General features: G+C 39.1%; 1 protein-coding gene across 1 annotated transcript in view; it reads right to left on the bottom strand.

Moving 5' to 3' along the window:
- Positions 1–22,559, bottom strand: part of LOC128659855 (oocyte zinc finger protein XlCOF6) — a 153,284-nt gene that overhangs the window by 17,827 nt on the left and 112,898 nt on the right. The window contains exon 3 of the mRNA XM_053713429.1: positions 20,377–20,383. Within this exon, the coding sequence (XP_053569404.1) occupies positions 20,377–20,383 (7 nt within the window). The remainder of the gene's footprint in view (positions 1–20,376; positions 20,384–22,559) is intronic.

Genomic DNA, 22,559 nt, shown 5'->3' with positions numbered 1-22,559 from the left:
ATTCCAGTAACTTGTTATAGAAGCTGCAGAGTATAAAACGTATGTGAAACTGTTCATTTAGGTTTAGTGTTGTATCTCTTTGAAACCACAACTAATTAAAATGGGCTGAACTTTAGAGAGATCATACCCATTTATTGTATCACATTCTACACACAGAAATAATTCCTTATCTTATCTCTGTCTGTAAACCAAAGCCCAATATTTAGAGAGAACAATTTATAATCAACATTTAGTACAGATTAGTCCTACTAACCTCTAGGGGCGGGATTACATATATGGCACAGGTTTCGGCGCAAGCGTGGGAAACCGCACGCCCATAATTTCACCTCACACATCGGGGTATTACATATACTGCGCCGTTAGATGCTAAACTGGGGTAAATAGGTCAAACTGGAGATCTTCTGAAATGTGTGCAAATACACATTTTGGTCGTCGCAAGTAAATTACGCCAGTATTTTTTATCCACGGAAAGTGTAAATAAAGAGTAGTTTCATGCAAATTAGGCTAACACTTGTAAAAATTGACAGATTTCAAAATAAAAATGTGACACCTAATTACGCTATAAAAAAATTCATATATAAACCCATGTGCAGCCGCCATTTTCTTCAGTGTGTTTGGATTGTTCGGTGAGCTACAACACACTACACTGGAGTGGAGGATTAGTCAGCGTAGAGAGGTGCAAACAGAGGAGTTAGTTAGGTTGCATTGTTGTTTGATTAAGCTTGTACACTTACACATATTTTTAAATATTACACACATATTTTGCATACATACATATACAAAATACACCACACTTTTTTTTCTAACACCTCACACATTTTATTTTTACAGTGTGATAGGCTGAGTGTTTGGCTGTGATTGAACTGGGAGTGTGAGTGTGTGTAGTGTGAGTTAGTGTGAGGATGGCAGGGAGAGGTAGGGAGGAGGGGAGAGGAGTGGCAGGGAGAGGAGTATTGTAGAGGACAGGAGGAGCAGTGGGATCCCCGTCAGGGAGTAAGTGGAGTGGGGAGAGGGAGAGCTAGAAGGGATGATGGGAGGGGAGATGCCTGAGAGCCCCAGAGAGCAGGCACATCTAGGAGAGGGACAGAGGGTGCACATGTGGACAGAAAGGGGGAGGATAGGGAGGAACCCACACTAGGGACATCACAGGAAGGAAGCCAAGTGTCCATGGAGGATGAGAGGCTGAGATGTCCCAACTTCTCATTTGATGAAAATGTTGCCTTTATCCAGGCCATCATGGTCAATTACAGTGACCTCTTCGGGCAGGAGAAGGGCAAAGGCATTGCCAAAAATAGAAAAATGGCATGGTTGGCAGTAAAGAAAGCCGTTAACAGTGTGGCCCCAAAGCGGAGGACTGTTGATGGCCTGAAAAAGCGGTGGAATGACTGCAAGAGGTGGGTCAAAGAAAAGATGGGGCAGGAAGCTATGCACCAGTGGGGAACAGGCAGTGGTCCATCCCTGGATATTGAGTATAACACCTGTCAGGATAATATGCAGGTCCCTGATTATCACAGCAGTCCATGGACTTCCAGGGGCTTGTGACTCAAGGGCTGCAACCACAGCACATCATGCTGGTGAGCAACATCCCACACACCAGTATTATATGTATTTGAGATATAACATCCTTTAATATCACACATTCATTTATACAAGTTTGCTACCTTTTTGTCCCCAAGAGGGATCCGTAGCATATATCCCACTGCCAGCAGTCGAGAATTAGCGCTGAACGCCCTAAAGATGTCACCTTCCTGCGACTGCAGAGCGGGTTCGGAAGGACTGTCAATACAGCTCGAAGCCTGGACATCCCGTTATCTCACTACCTTATATCGGAGCGATCCGGAGCGGACATCAGGGGGATTCCTTTGGCAGTCGGCCTTGATGCGAACTGTACATATATCTATCTTGTGAGTGCTTTTAATCTTACGTGTTTGTTCCAATAAATTGTTATACTTTACATTTGAGTCGGCGCTCCTCTTCTTTTCTCTTTTTCATAGCTACGTGGGAGCTTTGGAAGTTCACTTCAGAGGAGCAGCGCGACTTTTTTGGCAGTTATCAGCCTAGTGCACTTTAAACATTGTTTGAACTTTTACCTTTGGAACTCTGGCCTTGTAAGTACTGGGTTCTGATTGGATCCATTAATCAGATACCTGTGCTTGTACATGTGAACATTTGTTTTATACGTTTTTTATTGCATATACGTTTAGTACTTATGGTGATTATTGTGATCATTGCTATATATCTTGGGGTGTATTTTTAGCGCTTTACTGTATATCTCTATATACATCTGTTTTTTTTTATCACACATTCATGTACTTAATGAGGAGCATGGTATTTGGCCTACTAACAAAAACATCTCCAATTATATTTGACATTAATGCTACTTAAAACAATGCAATTCATGATATGAGGTGGAATAGTGCAATACTAACATGTCTCAGAATAACACAGGACACATGTTATAGAGTTTGACATGAGAATCAGTATAGGCCCTAGCATGTATCAATATATATTGTATGCCCACGTGGACATATATCTGACTTTACTAATCCATCTCATCCTTTGACTCCTTCACAGAACCTCCTGTCACAAGGATACAAACATCCATGCCCCCACCACCACCAGTCTTCAGGCAACTGCACAAACAGTATGCTCCCAGGCATGAGCATGGTTGGATGGCTTCAGTTGAGGACCCAGGAGTGATGCCACCACCATTGCCATATGACCCCTGGCAAGATTCCTGGCCAGAGGAATATCCTCCCTTTGGCTTTAAGGGGGAGCCAAGACAGCCACAAAGGGTCGATGTATTTACCGCCCCCCCCCCCACAACACAATCTCATGTCACAGGAAGTTCCAATTGTACAGGCTGAGGTCACACACTCGTCATCAGTGGGACTATCAACCAACCATGAGAGCCCCACCATCCTCAGCAATTGGACGTGCTCCACCATCCTCAGCAATTGGACGAGCTCCACCATCAGCAGATGGAAATATAGCAGATTCTACAGCTGCACCATCAGATACAGGTGACCCTGCCCCACATGAACCAGCAGTTGAAGTTGGCCCTGCCCCACATGAACCAGCAGTTGAAGCTGACCCTGCACCTCAAGCAACAGCAGATGCAGGTGACCCTGCCCCACAAGCACCTAGAAGCCCTGCTGCTCAAGAGCCTGTGTATGCATTGTATTCACCCCTGGGTGAGGAATACATTGCACTCCAGAGGAGGCTCATAACAAGCACTGAGAACATACAAAGAGGCCAAGAGAGGTTCTTCAGGAACAATGAAAGGTTCATCAGGAGCCAAGAGAGTAGACAACAACGTAGCATAGAGCTACAGAGGGACATTGCAGCATCTTTAAGTGCAAGTGTTCATAACCAGTCACAAATTATGCAAATTATGTCTGATATGCAGATGCAAATGGCCAATAGATAGAGAGAACAAAATCAACTCTTGGGTGTGTTGGTTGAGCACTTTACACACCAGCAGGACACTGCCTCCAGCCTATCATCTGTTGCCAGCACACCAGCAGAATCTTCTCAAACCAGGAGAACAAGGAAATCCACTACAGTCACCTCAGCTCCCTCATCCAAGAAGCCAAAAAATAAATAAATATCCTTATAGTTCACCATAAATCTTGTCCTCTGTTATTTACCATATAATTGTCATCCACATCCATGTGAGGTGTGTTTTATTACACTAATATTGTTAAAACATATAATATGACCTGTGTAGAAATGGCAATAAAAAAGGTAATATCATGTTTATGACATATTCTTGTACTATAACTCACATCCACAATAGTTGTTTATGAAGGGTACATATAGTAATATTCACTTCTAAGATGTAAATCAATGAATCTCACATCCAATATAAAATTGACACATGGGTATATATAGTAGGGATGTTACTGATAGGGTGGGCATTATCAGGTGTTTTAAGGCTGCAGGTGAGAGGTTGTGGTGTCTGTGATTGGTTTGTCACAATTGCAAAGAGGCATCCTTCAAGAAGGTCTTAGAAATTATCATATGAGCCATCCTAGGTTTAGCTTTCAACTAAGAATACCAAGAGAACGAAGCAAGTGTTAGAATTAAATCTGAAAGTAGTTTGAAATAACATGCCCCATTTGAAATAAGAAGGTTTTCTTTGGACTTGACTGCCCCTTTATATATTTTGGCATCAATGCCAAGCTGTGTTAACATTAGAATAAATTACACTTCAGTGGGTTCTAAAGAGATGAACGTAATACAATTATGATTTACCATTGTTCTCTCCTCCAAGTATTGTTGATTGTTTTGAGAACAAATTTAAAGTAAATAAGCAAGTATGTGTCCACAATGTGCTAAAGTGATGAGATCTGATTATACCTACAGATATAAGATAAAGAAGCAGGTATATGTACACAATGTGATACAGTAATGAGATCTGATTATACCTACAGATATAAGATAAATACATGTATGTGTACACAATGTGATAAAGTAATGAGATCTGATTATACCTACAGATATAAGATAAAGACACATGTATATGTACACAATGTGATAAAGTAATGAGATCTGATTATACCTACAGATATAAGATAAAGAAGCAGGTATATGTACACAATGTGATAAAGTAACGAGATCTGATTATATCTACATATATAAGATAAAGAATCAGGTATATGTACACAATGTGATAAAGTAATGAGATCTGATTATACCTACAGATATAAGATAAATACATGTATGTGTACACAATGTGCTAAAGTGATGAGATCTGATTCTACCTACAAGCTCAATCCATTTGATTATGTTGTGGCTTCAAACAACAAAATCAGCTATTTCAAATACACAAATAAACCTTAAAGGGACACTGAACCCAATTTTTTTCTTTTATGATTCAGATATTTTAAAGTCAACACTGTAGATTTGCATAATCAACAAATGCAAGATAACAAGACAATGCAATAGCACTTAGTCTGAACTCCAAATAAGTAATTTTTTTTCTGACAATTTTAAAAGTTATGTCTATTTCCACTCCCCCTGTACCATGTGACAGCCATCAGCCAATCACAAATGCATACACGTACCATGTGACAGCCATCAGCCATTCACAAATGCATACACGTACCATGTGACAGCCATCAGCCATTCACAAATGCATACACACTTATTCTTGCACATGCTCAGTAGGAGCTGGTGACTTAAAAAGTTTAAATATAAATAGACTGTGCACATTTAGTTAATGGAAGTAAATTGGAAAGTAGTTTAAAATAGCATGCTCTATCTGAATAATGAAAGTTTAATTTTGATTGAGTGTCCCTTTAAGCAACTTTCTAATTTACTCCTATTATCAATGTTTCTTCATTCTCTTGCTATCTTTATTTGAAAAAGAAGGCATCCCGCCTCGACTACTGCAACTCCGTCCTCTCTGGTCTACCTAGCTGCCGCATAGCTCCTTTACAATCCATTATGAATGCCTCTGCCAGGCTCATCTTCCTTACTCATCGCTCTTTATCTGCTGCACCTCTCTGCCAATCCCTTCACTGGCTTCCTCTTGCCTCTAGGATTAAACATAAAATCCTCACTCTGACATATAAAGCTCTAAACTGCACTGCTCCCCCCTACATCTCAGAACTTGTCTCTAGATACTCTCCCTCCCGTCCCCTTCGATCAGCTCAGGATCTCCTCCTCTCTTGTTACTTCCTCATATTCCCGTTTACAGGACTTCTCCAGACTGGCCCTCATCTTGTGGAATTCCCTGCCTCGCTCCATAAGACTCTCCCCTGGTTTTAACAGCTTCAAGCACTCCCTAAAAACTCTACTATTCAGGGATGCATACAACCAACACTAACCTTTCCTAACTCCACTGCTTTCCCCTTGAACCCCTTAGAATGTAAGCCTATGGGCCCAGCTGTTTACAGATCGCTTCATAAGAGCCGACTACAACAGTGAAACTCTCGGCAGGGCCCTCTACCCACCTGACCCCTACAAAAGCTATCCTGTACATCGACTAATTCTGCAAAGTCCTTACGCTGTATATTGGATACCAAATTGTGCGGCTGTTCTATGTTAGTCTACGGGGATAAAAATTACGTCCGAAGGGTTAAAGGGACACTGTACCCAAATTTTTTCTTTTGTAATTCAGAAAGAACATGCAATTTTAAGCAACTTTCTAATTTACTCCTATTATAAATTTTTCTTCGTTCTCTTGCTATCATTATTTGAAAAAGAAGGCATCTAAGCTTTTTTTTGGTTTCAGTACTCTGGACAGCACTTTTGTATTGGTGGATGAAGTTATCCACCAATCAGCAAGGACAACCCAGGCTGTTCACCAAAAATGGGCCGGCATCTAAACTTACATTCTTGCATTTCAAATAAAGATACCAAGAGAATGAAGAAAATTTGATGATAGGAGTAAATTAGAAAGTTGCTTAAAATGTCATGCTCAATCTGAATCACGAAAGAAAAATTTTGGGTACAGTGTCCCTTTAAATATACGTGTGTAACTTGTATGCTACGCCGTATATGTAATACCAAAATCGCGTAAAATTTTGCGGGCGACGCTATATATGTAATGGAGCCCTAGGAGTGTAATGTCTTCTGTTGGCCCTTGTTTACATAGCTTTTCAATGTCCAATATTTAAGTATTCAATTTTAAGTACAGGTAGTGGATTCAATAGGCCAAATCAACAAGTTTTATTTTTTATAGTTTTAAAATGTGTGTGTGGATATTTTATTCCTCTATGTCTCCCTGATATAAATGATGGTGCATTATATACATTTATACAACTAATGTTATTGCCATAAAGGGCTTTGTCAGCTGTAAAACACAAAGACCTAAATCCCACTGAGGAGGTAAATTGTGAAAACTAAGTGATAAAAACATTTATCGCCATTAAAGTCTATGGAGAATTTTTATGATACCAGCAGTTTCCAAACTTTACCACCTCAATGAAAACACGGCCAAAGTATGATCTGTTGGAACCATATAGAAATAGCACTTAAATCTGTGCTTAAAGGGACAGTATACACTCATTTTCATATAACTGCATGTAATAGACACTACTATAAAGAATAAAATGCACAGATACTGATATAAAAATCCAGTATAAAACTTTTTAAAAACTTACTTAGAAACTCTCAGTTTAGCTCGGTTGAAAAGGTAGCTGGAAAGCCCACTGCAAGTGGGAAATAAGACACTCCCCCCCTCCCCCTTCTTTTGCATATGAAAAGACCCTTTACACAAACAGGAGCAAGCTGGAGAAGGTAGCTGACGGTATTCAAATAAAACTGTGGGGCTTGGTTAGGAGTCTGAAAATCAGAGCAATGTTATTTAAAAATAAGAAAAACTATACATTTAAAAAAAACAAAAAACTGTATGGGCTATATAAATAGATCATCTACAAAACATTTATGCAAAGAAAAAATGAGTGTATAATGGCCCTTTAAAGGGACAGTCTACTGCAGAATTTTGTATTGCTTAAAAAGATAGATAATCCCTTTATTACCCATTCCCCAGTTTTGCATAACCAACACAGTAATATTAATATACTTTTTACCTCTGCGATTACCTTGAATCCAAGCTTCTGCAGACTGCCCCCTTATCTCAGTGCTTTTGACACTTTTTGACACCGGGGCGGGGACATGGAACAAATTTTATTAAAGAAAGAAGCAAAATGGATATTTAATTTAAATACTGTAATGCCGAATGGCATGAATGAGAATAATAATTTTTGGGCATTCCTGTAACAATGTTTCATTTTTTCAATTCTTCAACTTCATGAATAATAACATAAAGATACATCTCATAATGGTTGAATTAGTACCATTTTTATAACGTGCACCCAGAAGTTCTATTAGGTGTATCCATAATACATACAATATATGACTCTATATTAAGAGAGTATCTAATGTTATAACACTGTAACCTGCAGTACACATGAATAATATGATGTCACTATTTATGTCGTTTAGGTTCAATGTAAACACCTTCACTGTGAAGATTTTATGCATACTTTATTACGCTTATAAATTCTTTCATGAGTGGGATTGCTGACACGCAATGTCTTTATTCTCCCTAACACTACTAGTGATGACACTATATATTCAGACTGAGATATATTTTCACGGCAATAATTGTTCATAACCCTTATTCTATGGGTTCCTTACAACCATAGTAAAAATGAACGTAAATACTAAAGAACATTGCAGGTATGTGTTATGCTATATTCAATCAGGAGAAGCAGAAACAATACTCTTACAGACATTGATACCACACAATCGCTAACTATAAGTATGGAGGAAAGCGTTAATATTGGACTCATATAGAGTTGTATATCTAAAAATAATAAAATGATCACAGATGAATTGATTTTAACTATCAATCGTTTATAACATAAACTAGTCCTAAAGCCCGTTAACACGGGCCTTGTTATGAATATTTTTTTTTTTTTTTTTTTTCTCTCTCTCTCTCTCTGACGGCTTCAGACAAACTCTTGTCTTTTATAATATAGGATGGGATTACTCGGCACACATAATGTTGCAACCTAGAAGAGTGAATTCTCTTCAATATTATCCCAGTGGGTAACTAAACGTACAAATATTCATAATTTATTTATAGGCATCAGTAAACTCTCGTGATATGCAAGTTCTTTGATGTGATTGTTTGGATTACCTCTATTAAACACAATTCAGCGATACTGCACAAACAGAGTGATAGAAAGGATAGCATTTATATGTAATTCAGTTTACCAACTGCTATAATCTTCCTGCTGTGTGTAATTGTGCTGAATAAATGTCAATTGTAGGTGCACGTAGAATTTGGTATTAAGAATATGAGTCATTTTGAACTGATGGAGGCAAATACCAGCGTGAATATAGCGATCGCACAAACATAAACAAACAACAGTTAATGATCGTAGATTGGGCAACAGTGGTTTACTCACAGCCAATCGAATAACCGAGTGTCATTACTGACTCCGTTTACATAAAGTCGCTTGTGATTCGCCAATGGATGGGCGTGTACACAATACGCGACGTGATTGGTTAAGATATCCACACATAGGGTATTTAAGGAATCCTCAGTGTAACACTCGTCTTGTCAGTTGATTATACACATTGAGAAAGGCCGCTACTCGGCCGAAACGCGTTTGTGTGTTTAGTATGCTAGTGTGAATGTGTTTTTGATTTTAACTCTTATATCGATAATCCGCACAATAAGGAGTGTGTCTGCAAGAGATTAGAACGTGGTAATAAGGCCATCCCTGTCACCTGAAGCCAGAGTATCCAGTTACTGGCCAGGATTACAGGGAGGTGGCTGTAGCTATGCTCATTTTCTCGGTATATTGCAGATGGTAATTTGTTTATGTGTGTGTGGTTAACAAAGAGGTATATGGGGATTTTTCCCAGTTGTAATATTAATTACATTTTAATAGTGGTTTAATAAAATAATAAGTTTTAGTTAATCTATCACTTCAACGATTAGTTGAATATGTTTCAACAACCCATACAAAATTTAATGGAATGAGTGCTAATTAACCCCTTCTTGTCCAACTTCCCCCAATTCCTACTTTTCAATTGATTGTTAAGGGTTAGCACCAGGGATTACTATATCCCTTTTTCCTATTAAGCACATTCACAGTGCCAATACTCCTTGTTCTTGTATACAGTAGTTCATTTTAATGTAACCCCCCTGTAGCCCATATTTAATGCATATATGGTTTTTGTTCAAAATCACTTTTCATCCTCCGTCCGATTTGAAATGGCCGCCAGATCCCTCCATTCCCGGACGTCATCCTAAATGAATGCTCTGTTGAAAGTAACTGCTCCGTGTTGAGCAAGCTCGTGTATGACTTTTGCGCATTGTATTTAAGAGTTTAGTCTCACAGCCCCAAGTGCAAGCTCCTCTGAATTCTCCCTCGACTTCTAACTTGACTTTCACTGCATAATCCCCCCTTACAATTACTGTGCCATACGGTTCCTCCCTACAAAGCAGCCGTGTCACGTAACACACAGTACTTGCAGCTATACAAATGGCATGAGCCAGACACCATGGGGGGAGCTTTAGAATATTGCCAGTAATTAATGCAAACGTCAGAATTCACACACTGGTAGCGCCAAGTGCAAACACCTTGCACATCAATAGAAAATAAAATGCAATGCCTGTACTGGTGTCTTTAGTACTAGATACAGAACTGCACAATGTCAGACCACACACAGCCCAACCACTATAGTGTAATGTTACACCAAGATATTTCTGTCATAGCCTCAGTCCCCATACATAATACTATAAGTGACATTGTGCAGTTCTGTATCTAGTGTAACACTGAATAATGAAATAAATATATTAGGTTTAATGTCCCTTTAAAACTAACCCTGATGGGGGACGGAGCCTGGATGAGCATGGTGGCGGACATGTAAAGTGTGAGCTCCTACTGTAGTTTCAAGAGAAAGTGGGTTTAGAACTCTCAAAAGCTTGCAGGTCTGTTATAGGACATTAAATACCCTTTACAATAGCATACAGCAACCAAATATGTAATCACAAAACTGCAGATAAAGGAATTTAAGCTGGAAAAAGATCTTACAAGCTGCAGGGAAACAAGAAAAAGGAGCTACTTAGAAATGGAGACAGAAAAATCATCTCAGCATCAACAACATAACGACAAGTAACCTGAAGAGTTATAAAACATGATATAGCCATGGTAACCTCTCTAACAGAGAGCGGTTTTAAAGAATTGGAACCTCAGCAACATGATGGTGACATTCCTGCTACTAAAGGGGACTTAAGGAACCTAGTCTCCAAAAAAGATATCAATGCAAACTTTAATAAGATGTGGGAAAAAATGGATTAATTTCAAGATACAATAACAAACAGTTTTTATAGAAATTAAACAAGATATATTGGAGCTTGGAACAAGAGTGGAAACACTAGAAGAAAAGGATGAATCCATAGAAGAAGATATCACTAACATTACACATCAATTGACAGATCAACAACAGGATATAGAAGATATTCTTGAAAAGATGGAAGACTTAGAAAATAGAAGCAGGAGGTGCAACATACGCCTAAAGGGTGTTCCAGAATCAATAACTGCAACAGAACTAAATGAGTATTTAAAACATCTATTTCAAGCCATCACAGGGACATCTGAATTTCAATTGGAAAGAGCTCATAGAGCTCTTAGAGCAAAACCAAAGGAGGGGGAACCTCCAAGAGATATAATATCTAAATTATCCCACTTTCAAGAAAAGGAGGAGATAATGGCAGCCGCTAGGAAGAATCCGACTTTTAAATTCAAAGGATCTGTAATACAATTCTACCAAGACTTATGTCTCAGAACTTTACAGAAACCCTCAGCACTACATCCCCTAACACAATTGCTACGGAAGAATAAAATAGCATATCGATGGAGATTTCCCTTCGCCCTTCATATATTTCAGGATGGTAAAACAAACACGGTGAAAGTCAAAGAAGATATCTCAGAGGCCTGCCAACTTCTCAAATTAGAATGTCCAGAAATGCGGGAAAGTCAGCCAGACACCAGAAGAAGACCACGCGGACAACAACAAAGCATCTCTCAAACAGAGAAGTGGTCTAAAGTTCCAAAGAAGAAACAGAGACCCGGAATCATGGAATAGACCGTGACCAAGGCTAGGATTTTTTCTTTGCCTTCTTTTGGCACATCTTTAGAAAAGCGCTACTCCCTGATCTCTTGGACTATACCCTACATGTGTCCCTCATCATTTTGGCAGAGGATACTGGATACAGATGAGTATATAAATGTCAATCTACAAAACTAACTTTGCTTGGGATATATTGATGGACATAAAGATGTAAAATGTATGTTATATATAGTCATTGTTTACTTGTGATGGAGGGTAAGCAGATTAAGTCCAATATTCACATAAGATTTGGGCAATATCTTTGCCATATGCCAATACAACCCGCTCTTTAGACCATATATATAATTCCCACTTTCAATAAATTTAAGTTGTTAGTAACTCTATATATTGAGAAACTACTATCCCAACATTATGGTTAGAACTATGCAAATATGCTACAGGGAAAAACAATGTTATAAGATACAAATGTTTATTGTTGTTTGTTTTTTGTTTATTTCAATTTATTTTATGTACCGTCGAGCAGGTGAGACGAAAGTTTCTCCATCAGGAAAAGTTATACAGGAGAGCAGAGGATTTCACAACATTGCAAATGGAGATATTGGTCAGCTACAGGTAGAGAAGGGCAGGGGAACCGACTCATGAATCCCAAAATAAGAATAATCTCACATAATGTAAGAGGGTTAAATATGGATAATAAAAGAAAAACAGCAATTACACAGTATCACAACTTAAATGCTGATATTATATTCTTGCAAGAAACCCACTTTACAAATAATCAAATACCCAAATATTGGAGTAGATATTTCACGCAACAATACCACTCCACGACTGACAAAAAAAAATAGAGGAGTGTCAATACTTATACATGATCAAAGATACATATCAAAGAAGAGGTGCTGACAGATAAAGAGGGCAGGTATCTTATAGTGAGAGGACGTATGCAAGACACCTCGCTTACACTTTGCAATATATACGCACCCAATGAACAACAGCACAACTTTTTTCACCACTTGTCACATCTACTGACACAATGGTCACAATCAAAAATCATTTTAGTCGGAGACTTTAATATTAATTTGAAAACGCACAAAGCAGATACGCCCCACAAACTCACTAATAAACAAACCAGACATAATTCCATCTCTAAAAATATTAAGAATATCTTAGAAACTCATAATGCGGGGAAAGGGCGGACTTGCTCCACATTTGGTGGTCTTGCAAAGAACTTGATACCTTCTGGTCGGATGTCATCCATGAGATAAACACCAAACTTGATATCCAATTGCAAATGGACCCCGGTATCATTATTTTCCTAGATATGCCCAAAATTCGAAACAAACCTAAAAAACTCAAAGATGGAAATCCTGTAAAGTCCCAACACTAGCCATTTGGAAGGGCCAGGTCTCTTCTCTCTTACAGATAGAAAGATACCAATACATGAAAAACGGAAATATGGAAACATATGAGGCATTGGTGGAACTTTGGAATCCTGCGACTTAGACACCAAATTAAACACTGAAACCCCCTCCCCCATTGAAAATGCACAGGGACACCCCCCCTCCCCTTTTTTTTCCCCTTCTCTCTCCCCTTCCTTCCCCCCTCCATCTTTCTTCTTCCTCTTTCTTCCTCTTTCTGTATGACAACCATCCTCCCCCTCTCCTCATGCTCTAGGACAACGTTTCTTAACTCTCTCCCTATACTATGTACAAGACTTTGACAGAAACACTTTGAACACTTACAAAGTGACAACTTGACGGACCACTTCAGGGGCCAGAGACCAGGAGGTGGATCCATATTGCTCTTTTCTATTATAATTTAAGAACAAGTTGTTGTTAATTCTAAAAAATTTAAAATGAGCTGTACAAACATGGCAGGAGAAGTCTGCAAAGGACTTGATAAGATGAACTTCTTTGACATCTCTGAGGCTAATGACTCATCAAGGCAACGTCCTAGTCTTTTTACATCTTGATATTTATGAAAACCTGTTTTGACTTCTGATCCTGTATGATTTCTCCTGGCGTATTTTTCTTTTTTCTCACTATTGTATGTTAAAAAAAGCTCAATAAAAACTTTAAAAAAAAAAAAAAAAAAGAAACTCATAAAGTGATAGATACCTGGGTAACGTTATATGGGCAGACGATGACCATACTTACTACTCCCCAGCACAGAAAATTTATACCAAATTATATTATATATTTATTAGTCAGATTCTACTCCCCAGTTTACACAGTTCCACAATTCATGCATGTGTCTGGTCGGACCATTCTATTATCCAGATACAAATTAGAGGGACTAGTCAATGTGGACAGACAAAGGTCATGGACTTATGATCCAAATTTATCGAAAAAAAAAAATATGTATGACAAAATTATGCATAACTTGACAGAATACTGGAAGATAAACACAACCCCAGAAACCACTCCAACGATCACATGGGCTGCTCACAAACCATTCATAAGAGGTTTATTGATAAAGGAAAAAGCTCTATACACAAAAAAAAATAAGGCTCACATAGAGATACTTCAACAGGAAATAGAAACGCTTGAAATCCAACATAGAAGCACACTAACCTCAGATATTTTTAATAAACTAACACATTAGCGACAAACACTAGCTAAGATTTTAAATGAGAACTCCCTCAGAGCTATGCATAAGTTGAAGGCACATTACTTTATATATGCTAATAAGCCAGACAGATTTCTAGCTCACAAACTAAGGGAAAGGACAAAAAATCTAACTATACAACAACTACAAAAAGCAGACGGGACGCTAACATCTCACCCTCAAGACATTACGGACTGCTTTGCACAATATTATGAATCTCTTGATGACAGAAAAAAAGTTCAACATACTACTCAGACGAAAACACTTAGACACCATTTTCGGCAAAAGGCTAAACTCCTGAAACTTAATGCTACAGACATGGAAGCCCTAAACACAGAAATAACAATAAACAAAACCGCCCTAGCAATAAAAGATCTTAAAATAGGCAAGGCGGCGGGTCCTGATGGGTTCTCAGGTGAATATTATAAAGTATTTAAAAAATATCTGGTCCCCCACTTGCACAAATTCTGCAATGACATCACAGGGTACCCGTATACCACAGGACATAATGCAGGCCAAAATAGTGGTTATACCCAAACCAGGAAGGAATTCCAAAAAATAGACTCAAATTGTATCTACCCTCATTGATACATCCCGACCAGGTAGGAGTCATAAAAGAAATGGAAGCCCCAGATAATGTGAGACGAACGGTGTCTCTGGTGGAATACTTGCTGGGGACAAAAATGACTTCTCTGCTCCTATCTCTGGACGCAGAGAAGGCGTTTGATAGGGTCGACTGGGAATATATGTTTGAGACACTAACATTCATGAGTTTCAAAGGACAATTCATGACGGCTATTAAATACCTGTATTCAGACCCAGCAGCAACTATTAGAGCAACGGGCCATCAATCTAGGCCAATTAAAATATTAAATGGGACACGTCAGGGTTGCCCGCTATCTTCTCTATTATTTCCACTAACTATAGAACCTTTAGCGACCTACATCAGGGGAGCAAAAGACATTACCGGAGTAAAAATTAACAAAGAAGAATATAAACTCACCTTATTTGCGGATGACATTTTGCTTACATTGACGAGACCTTTAAGATCACTCCCTCATCTATATCAAGTCATTGATGAATTTTCAAAAATCTCAGGTTTCAAAATAAACTCAGATAAGTGTGAGGCTATACCACTGATACTACCACTACATACTTGTAAGTTGATAGAAGCGAATTTTGACTTTAAGTGGGCTAAAAATTCTATCAAATACTTGGGAGTTAACATAACAAACACACTAGAGGGACTCTATAAGGCAAACTATACTGAGATCTTTAAGACCATAACAAGGGATTTGGGTAGATGGAGGAGGGGGTGTTTCTCCTGGTATGGCAGATTATCTATTATAAAGATGAACATTCTACCGAGAATATTATATCTCTTCAGAGCATTACCAATCAAAGTACCACAAAGAGAGCTAGCAGATCTCCAGATGGACCTAATTAGGTTCCTACGAGGATCCAAAACAGCTAGAATAGCCTCCCAACTATTAAAACAACACAAACTCCTAGGGGGAGTGGGGGTGCCTAATTTTTTAGACTACTATCAGGCAGCTAGGTTATCACAAATTGCGCTGATAAGCAAAAACTGTCGAGAAATAACTAGAGGCAGACTTAGCTGGGGTGAATGATTCAGCAACGATTGTTTGGAACACCTCAAACACTACAAACAAAACACTATACAAACTCAAGGTGACAGAAGAGTCCAAACATATGTGGAAATACCTCACATCTTCTCTAGGCCTCATACCCAAGGGTACTAAGATAATACCATTGAGTGCTATACTTCCTGCAGAATTTCAAACACTAATAAGTAAGTGGGAAAATAAGGGCCTCTTCAGAGTCGCAGACTTTTTAGATAAAGGTAAAATACTCACATACACCCAACTGAAAGATAAACTTCAGCCGGACACCTTACATTGGTTCCTATATCTTCAGATATCCACCGCAATATACAAATACAGACAAAACAAACCATTAAACCCATACACTATAACAGAACGCATTATTGCAACCCCAGGTAGAAATAAAAAACTAATATTACAACTGTACTTGGCAATACAAGATGTAAAAAAAGGCTCCAAATTGACGCTTCATGAGAACTGGGAAAGAGACTTAGGTGAAACATATGATGATGACAGATGGACACAAATACTTTCTAAGATTAGCAAGGGGCTGATATGCGCAAACCTTATCGAAAATTCTATTAAAACATCTTACAGGTGGTATCTTAAACCCATAAGAACTGCACATTATACATTGCAGAAAAGTAGACTCTGTTAAAGAGGCTGTGCAGAAATTGGAAATTATATACATATGTGGTGGGAATGTGGGGAGATAAAACAAACTATCTAAATTGATAAGTATCCTATTAGATAAATCTATGATGCCAACAAAGCGCAGGCCCTCTTGCATGTCTCAGATGAATCCTTAAACTTAGCTACCAATATATTCATAAATATACTTTGTACAACCACAAGGATAAGTATAGCCAAACACTGGAGAACAGGTTCACCAACATGGTCAGAAGTGATTAACAGGTTAGATAATATATATATATGCTAAGTCAGAATCTGCCTCTTGGTTGCAGGATAACACGACACATTTCCAAAAGATTTGGGTCCACTGGATCATGAACATAGATAGAAGAGAGATAAGGGAGATTTAAGTCTTTCAAGAGTTATAACACGATAGGGGATCTCTCCTAAACTTATTGCCACTAAGTCTTTTATGGGGAACTTATATACATCTTATACAATTTGATGGTTCTCTCTCTGTTCGACGGGAAAGGTTATATAGTTATGAGTTTATTGTTTTACAGTTACAAAAGTTTATGTTTAATGTTTATAATTATTAAAATAAAAGGAAAACACATTAGAAAAGGGAGGGGAAAGAAGACTATAGATAATTTCGTTCCTACTTCAGGAAAATAAACAGGGTGGGAGCTTTTCCTAGGACTCTATGGACTATCAGAGATTTCAGTAATGATGGAGATACATTGGGAAAGCCAGATGGATATACAAATTGATGAGAGAAGTTGTTTCATCCTCCAACTCTTTTTCATGTTGTTTGAGACAGATATATGGAATTATAAAACTTTATCGAACATGATAAGAGGTCCTGAGACTGTAACAATGAATATAAATATAGGTTTATCTGAACTAGGAGCATGATGTATTAGATATGTCTCATCTTCCTTTCTGACAATAAAGATTATTTCAACTAAAACTGATCCTGCTACATATCTGCCCCTAGTCAGTCTGATCAGGGGTGATAATTTCATGTAAAACAATACAAGTGTTGCTAACAAACTAACATAACAACCCTTTGTCTACTCAGTAACAAGGCTCCTACAAATAAGGCAAACTATGTGGGGTTATTAGTTACTGTGCACCCCTCTGTGCTAGTTACTGGGCACTAGTTATTGTGTGCCCCTAGATAAAGCAGGGCTGATAATGTGTGCTTTGGTGGCACAGTGTGTATTAACCCTTCACTGGAACAGAGCCACACTGTGTGTATTAACCCTTCACTGGCACAGACAGCAGCACAATGTGTATTAACCCTTCACTGGAACAGAGAGCCTTACAGTGTGCATTAACCCTTCACTAGCACAGAGAGCAGCACAGTGTGTATTAACCCTTCACTAGCACAGAGAGCAGCACAGTGTGTATTAACCCTTCACTGGAACAGAGAGCCTTACAGTGTGCATTAACCCTTCACTAGCACAGAGAGCAGCACAGTGTGCATTAACCCTTCACTAGCACAGAGAGCAGCACAGTGTGTATTAACCCTTCACTAGCACAGAGAGCAGCACAGTGTGTATTAACCCTTCACTAGCACAGAGAGCAGCACAGTGTGTATTAACCCTTCACTAGCACAGAGAGCAGCACAGTGTGTATTAACCCTTCACCGGCACAGAGAGCAGCACAGTGTGTATTAAACCTTCACTGGCACAGAGAGCAGCACAGTGTGTATTAACCCTTCACTAGCACAGAGAGCAGCACAGTGTGTATTAACCCTTCACCGGCACAGAGAGCAGCACAGTGTGTATTAAACCTTCACCAGCACAGAGAGCAGCACAGTGTGTATTAACCTCTTCACTGGCACAGAGAGCAGCACAGTGTATTAACCCTTCACTAGCACAGAGAGCAGCACAGTGTGTATTATCCCTTCACCAGCACAGAGAGCAGCACAGTGTGTATTATCCCTTCACCAGCACAGAGAGCAGCACAGTGTGTATTATCCCTTCACTAGCACAGAGAGCAGCACAGTGTGTATTAACCCTTCACTAGCACAAATAGCAGCACAGTGTGTATTAACCCTTCACTAGCACTGAGAACAGAACAGGATATATTAACCCTTCACTAGCACAGAGAGCAGCACAGTGTGTATTATCCCTTCACCAGCACAGAGAGCAGCACAGTGTGTATTAACCCTTCACTAGCACACATAGCAGCACAGTGTGTATTATCCCTTCACTAGCACAGAGAGCAGCACAGTGTGTATTAACCCTTCACTAGCACAGAGAGCAGCACAGTGTGTATTAACCCTTCACTAGTACAGAGAGCAGCACAGTGTGTATTAACCCTTCACTAGCACAGATAGCAGCACAGTGTGTATTATCCCTTCACCAGCACAGAGAGCAGCACAGTGTGTATTACCAGTCACTGGCACAGAGAGCTGCACAGTGTGTATTAAAGGGACAGTCTACCACAGACATTTTATTGTTTTAAAAGATAGATAATGCCTTTAGTACCCATTCCCCAGTTTTGCATAACCAACACAGTTATATTAATATACTTTTTACCTCTGTGATTACCTTATATCTAGGAACCTTCTGCCAGCCCCCTGATCACATGACTGTGACTGTTTATTATCTATTGTCTTGCATTTAGCATTGTTTTGTGCTAAATCTTAAATAACCCCTGTGCCTGAACCCATATGTACTTTTTAGTCTCTGTGTTGAAAAGAAAGAGAAAAAAGCAAATTTGATGATTAAAGTAAATTGGAAAGTTGATTAAACTTACAAGTCCTATCTGAATAATGAAAGTTTAAATTTTGACTAGACTGTCTTAACCCTTCACTGGCACAGAGCGCAGCACAGTATGTATTAACCCTTCACTAGCACAGAGAGCTGCACAGTGTGTATTAACCCTTCACTAGTACATAGAGTAGCACAGTGTGTATTAACCCTTCACTAGCACAATGTGTATTAACCCTTCACTAGCACACAGAGCAGCACAGTGTGTATTAACCCTTCACTAGCACAGAGAGCAGCACGGTGTGTATTAACCCTTCACTAGCACAGAGAGCAGCACAGTGTGTATTAACCATTCACTGGCACAGAGAGCTGCACAGTGTGTATTAACCCTTCACTAGTACATAGAGTAGCACGGTGTGTATTAACCCTTTCCTACCACAGAGAGCAGCACAGTGTGTATTAACCCTTCACTAGCACAGAGCAGCACGGTGTGTATTAACCCTTTCCTACCACAGAGAGCAGCACAGTGTGTTGCACAATTATACCTTAAATCCACCAGGATTGCATTCAATAAATCCACTTTGGATATGCTCTGGATAATATCCTCTGTGCTGTGTAATACTTAGAATAACCCCTAGTGTCACCTCACTACACACTTGTACACTATTCACTTTACCAACAATCCCAGGTAAATATTGTATGTGTAGTTCTACAGAAATATAGCCACTATACTGTACTCATAGTAATTCTAGGCTAAATGATTTTCAGACACTCAGTTCTTTACCAGAGAGAGAACTTTAATTAGAATCTGCCCAAATTACAGAAAGGTTACATAAAGAGGTTTTCAGTCATACTCCCAAACACACAATGTATCCTATCTAACAGTTATTACAGGGTGGGTGTCTGTGTGTGTGCACTTACCAAAACCCTTTCTTCCTATGTAGAATGACTGTGCGGTTGCATGTGTGTGTGTAGAGTGTCAGTGTGTGTATACCTACCAACCTTCCATCCCAACTGCCCTTATCCCTCTCAGCTGTCCTGCTTATATTCTGAGATCTTTCTTTGGACAAACTGACTTTCTTGGAAAGGGTGAAGTACTTTGCATATGTAAAGACCTTGTTTCTTTGTTGTTAGTTTTATCTACCTGTGTCAATCACACCCTTCCATTGGATGTAGACCTTTGTTACACATATTGTATATACATTCTATATCAGTTATATGTATATATATATACCTACACTCCCCTACTTGAATAGGATTCAATTATAATCATATTCACGTTATGCATATACCTCATAAAGATATAATATACCTACATGTGTATTAACCCCTTCACTAGCACACAGAGCAGCACAGTGTGTATTAACCCTTCACTAGCACAGAGAGCAGCACAGTGTGTATTAACCCTTCACTAGCACAGAGAGCAGCACAGTGGGTATTAACCCTTCACTAGCACAGAGAACAGCACAGTGTGTATTAACCCTTCACTAGCACAGAGAGCAGCACAGTGTGTATTAACCCTTCACTAGCACAGAGAGCAGCACAGTGTGTATTAACCCTTCACTAGCACAGAGAGCAGCACAGTGTGTATTAACCCTTCACTAGCCCAGAGAGCAGCACAGTGTGTATTAACCCTTCACTAGCCCAGAGAGCAGCACAGTGTGTATTAACCCATTACTGGCACAGAGAGCAGCACAGTGTGTATTAACCCTTCACTAGCACACAGAGCAGCACATTGTGTATTAACCCTTCACTAGCACACAGAGCACACAGTATTAACCCTTCACTAGCCCAGAGAGCAGCACAGTGTGTATTAACCCTTCACTAGCCCAGAGAGCAGCACAGTGTGTATTAACCCATTACTGGCACAGAGAGCAGCACGGTGTGTATTAACCCTTCACTAGCACAGAGAGCAGCACAGTGTGTATTAACCCTTCACTAGGACAGAGAGCAGCACAGTGTGTATTAACCCTTCACTAGCACAGAGAGCAGCACAGTGTGTATTAACCCTTCACTAGGACAGAGAGCAGCACAGTGTGTATTAACCCTTCACTAGCACAGAGAGCAGCACAGTGTGTATTAACCCTTCACTAGTACAGAGAGCAGCACAGTGTGTATTAACCCTTTCCTACCATAGAGAGCAGCACAGTATGTATTAACCCTTCACTAGCACAAAGAGAAACAGCACTTACTATCCCATTGCCTGGCATAAGCAGGTAAATAACATACAATAAAATAACAACATTTATAACAATTGTAAACTTTTTAAGAAGACTAGAAAGTGACTAAAACGTTTTATCACACAATACACACAGCCTGACTCACTCACCCAGCTACGGCTGCACAGGAAGTAAATGGGAGGGGAACAAAGGTCAGTTCAATTCTGAACTACATCTCCCAGAATACATGCAGATAAGTCACATGTTAAGCAGCAGCCAATCAGACAAAATAAAATCTGCAACCATATCAAAGACAATCGGTTGCTTTTTAACATTGTTTAAATGCTGCAAATAAAATTAGTAACTGAGCCCATTGTCACTGTCATATCCTCTACTGGTGCATTACAGCTACACTATATACATAAAGCTACACAATATATATTAGCCCTTTCACTAGCACTGAGAAGAGCTGCACTTTGTATTAACCCTTCACTAACACAAAGAGTTGAACAGCACTTACCAGCCCATTGCCTGGCACAAGCAGGTAAATAACATACAATAAAATAACATTTATAACAATTATAAACTTTTTAAGAAGACTAGAAAGTGACTAAAACGTTTTATCACACAATACACACAGCCTGACTCACTCACCCAGTAACTGCTGCACAGGAAGTAAATGGGAGGGGAACAAAGAGCAGTAGTTCAATACTGAACTACATCTCCCATAATACATGCAGAGAAATCACATGTTAAGCAGCAGCCAATCAGACAAAAGAAAATATGCAAACATTTCATTGACAAATAGGATGCTTTTTAACATTATTTAAAAGCTGCAAATTCATAAAATAAATGACTAGTAACTGAGCACATTGTCACTGTCATATCCTCTACTAGTGCATTACAGCTACACTATATACATAAAGCTACACTATATATATTAGCACTTTCACTAGCACTGAGCACATTGTCACTGTCATATCCTCTACTAGTACATTACACCTACACTATATACATAAAGCTACACAATATATATTAGCACTTTCACTAGCACTGATCACATTGTCACTGTCATATCCTCTACTGGTGCATTACAGCTACACTATATACATAAAGCTAGGCTTACCATAATTTTTAGAGGTGAAACTGGGACCACCTGGTGCGGTGCCAGTGGGGGTGTGGTCAGGAGCGTGGTCAAGGGGGCGTGGCAA

This window comes from Bombina bombina, chromosome 5 (genome assembly GCF_027579735.1).
Source record: "Bombina bombina isolate aBomBom1 chromosome 5, aBomBom1.pri, whole genome shotgun sequence".
Taxonomy (NCBI): domain Eukaryota; kingdom Metazoa; phylum Chordata; class Amphibia; order Anura; family Bombinatoridae; genus Bombina; species Bombina bombina.
Note: the sequence above shows the minus strand (reverse complement) of the source record. Positions and strands in the feature narration are given on the sequence as shown.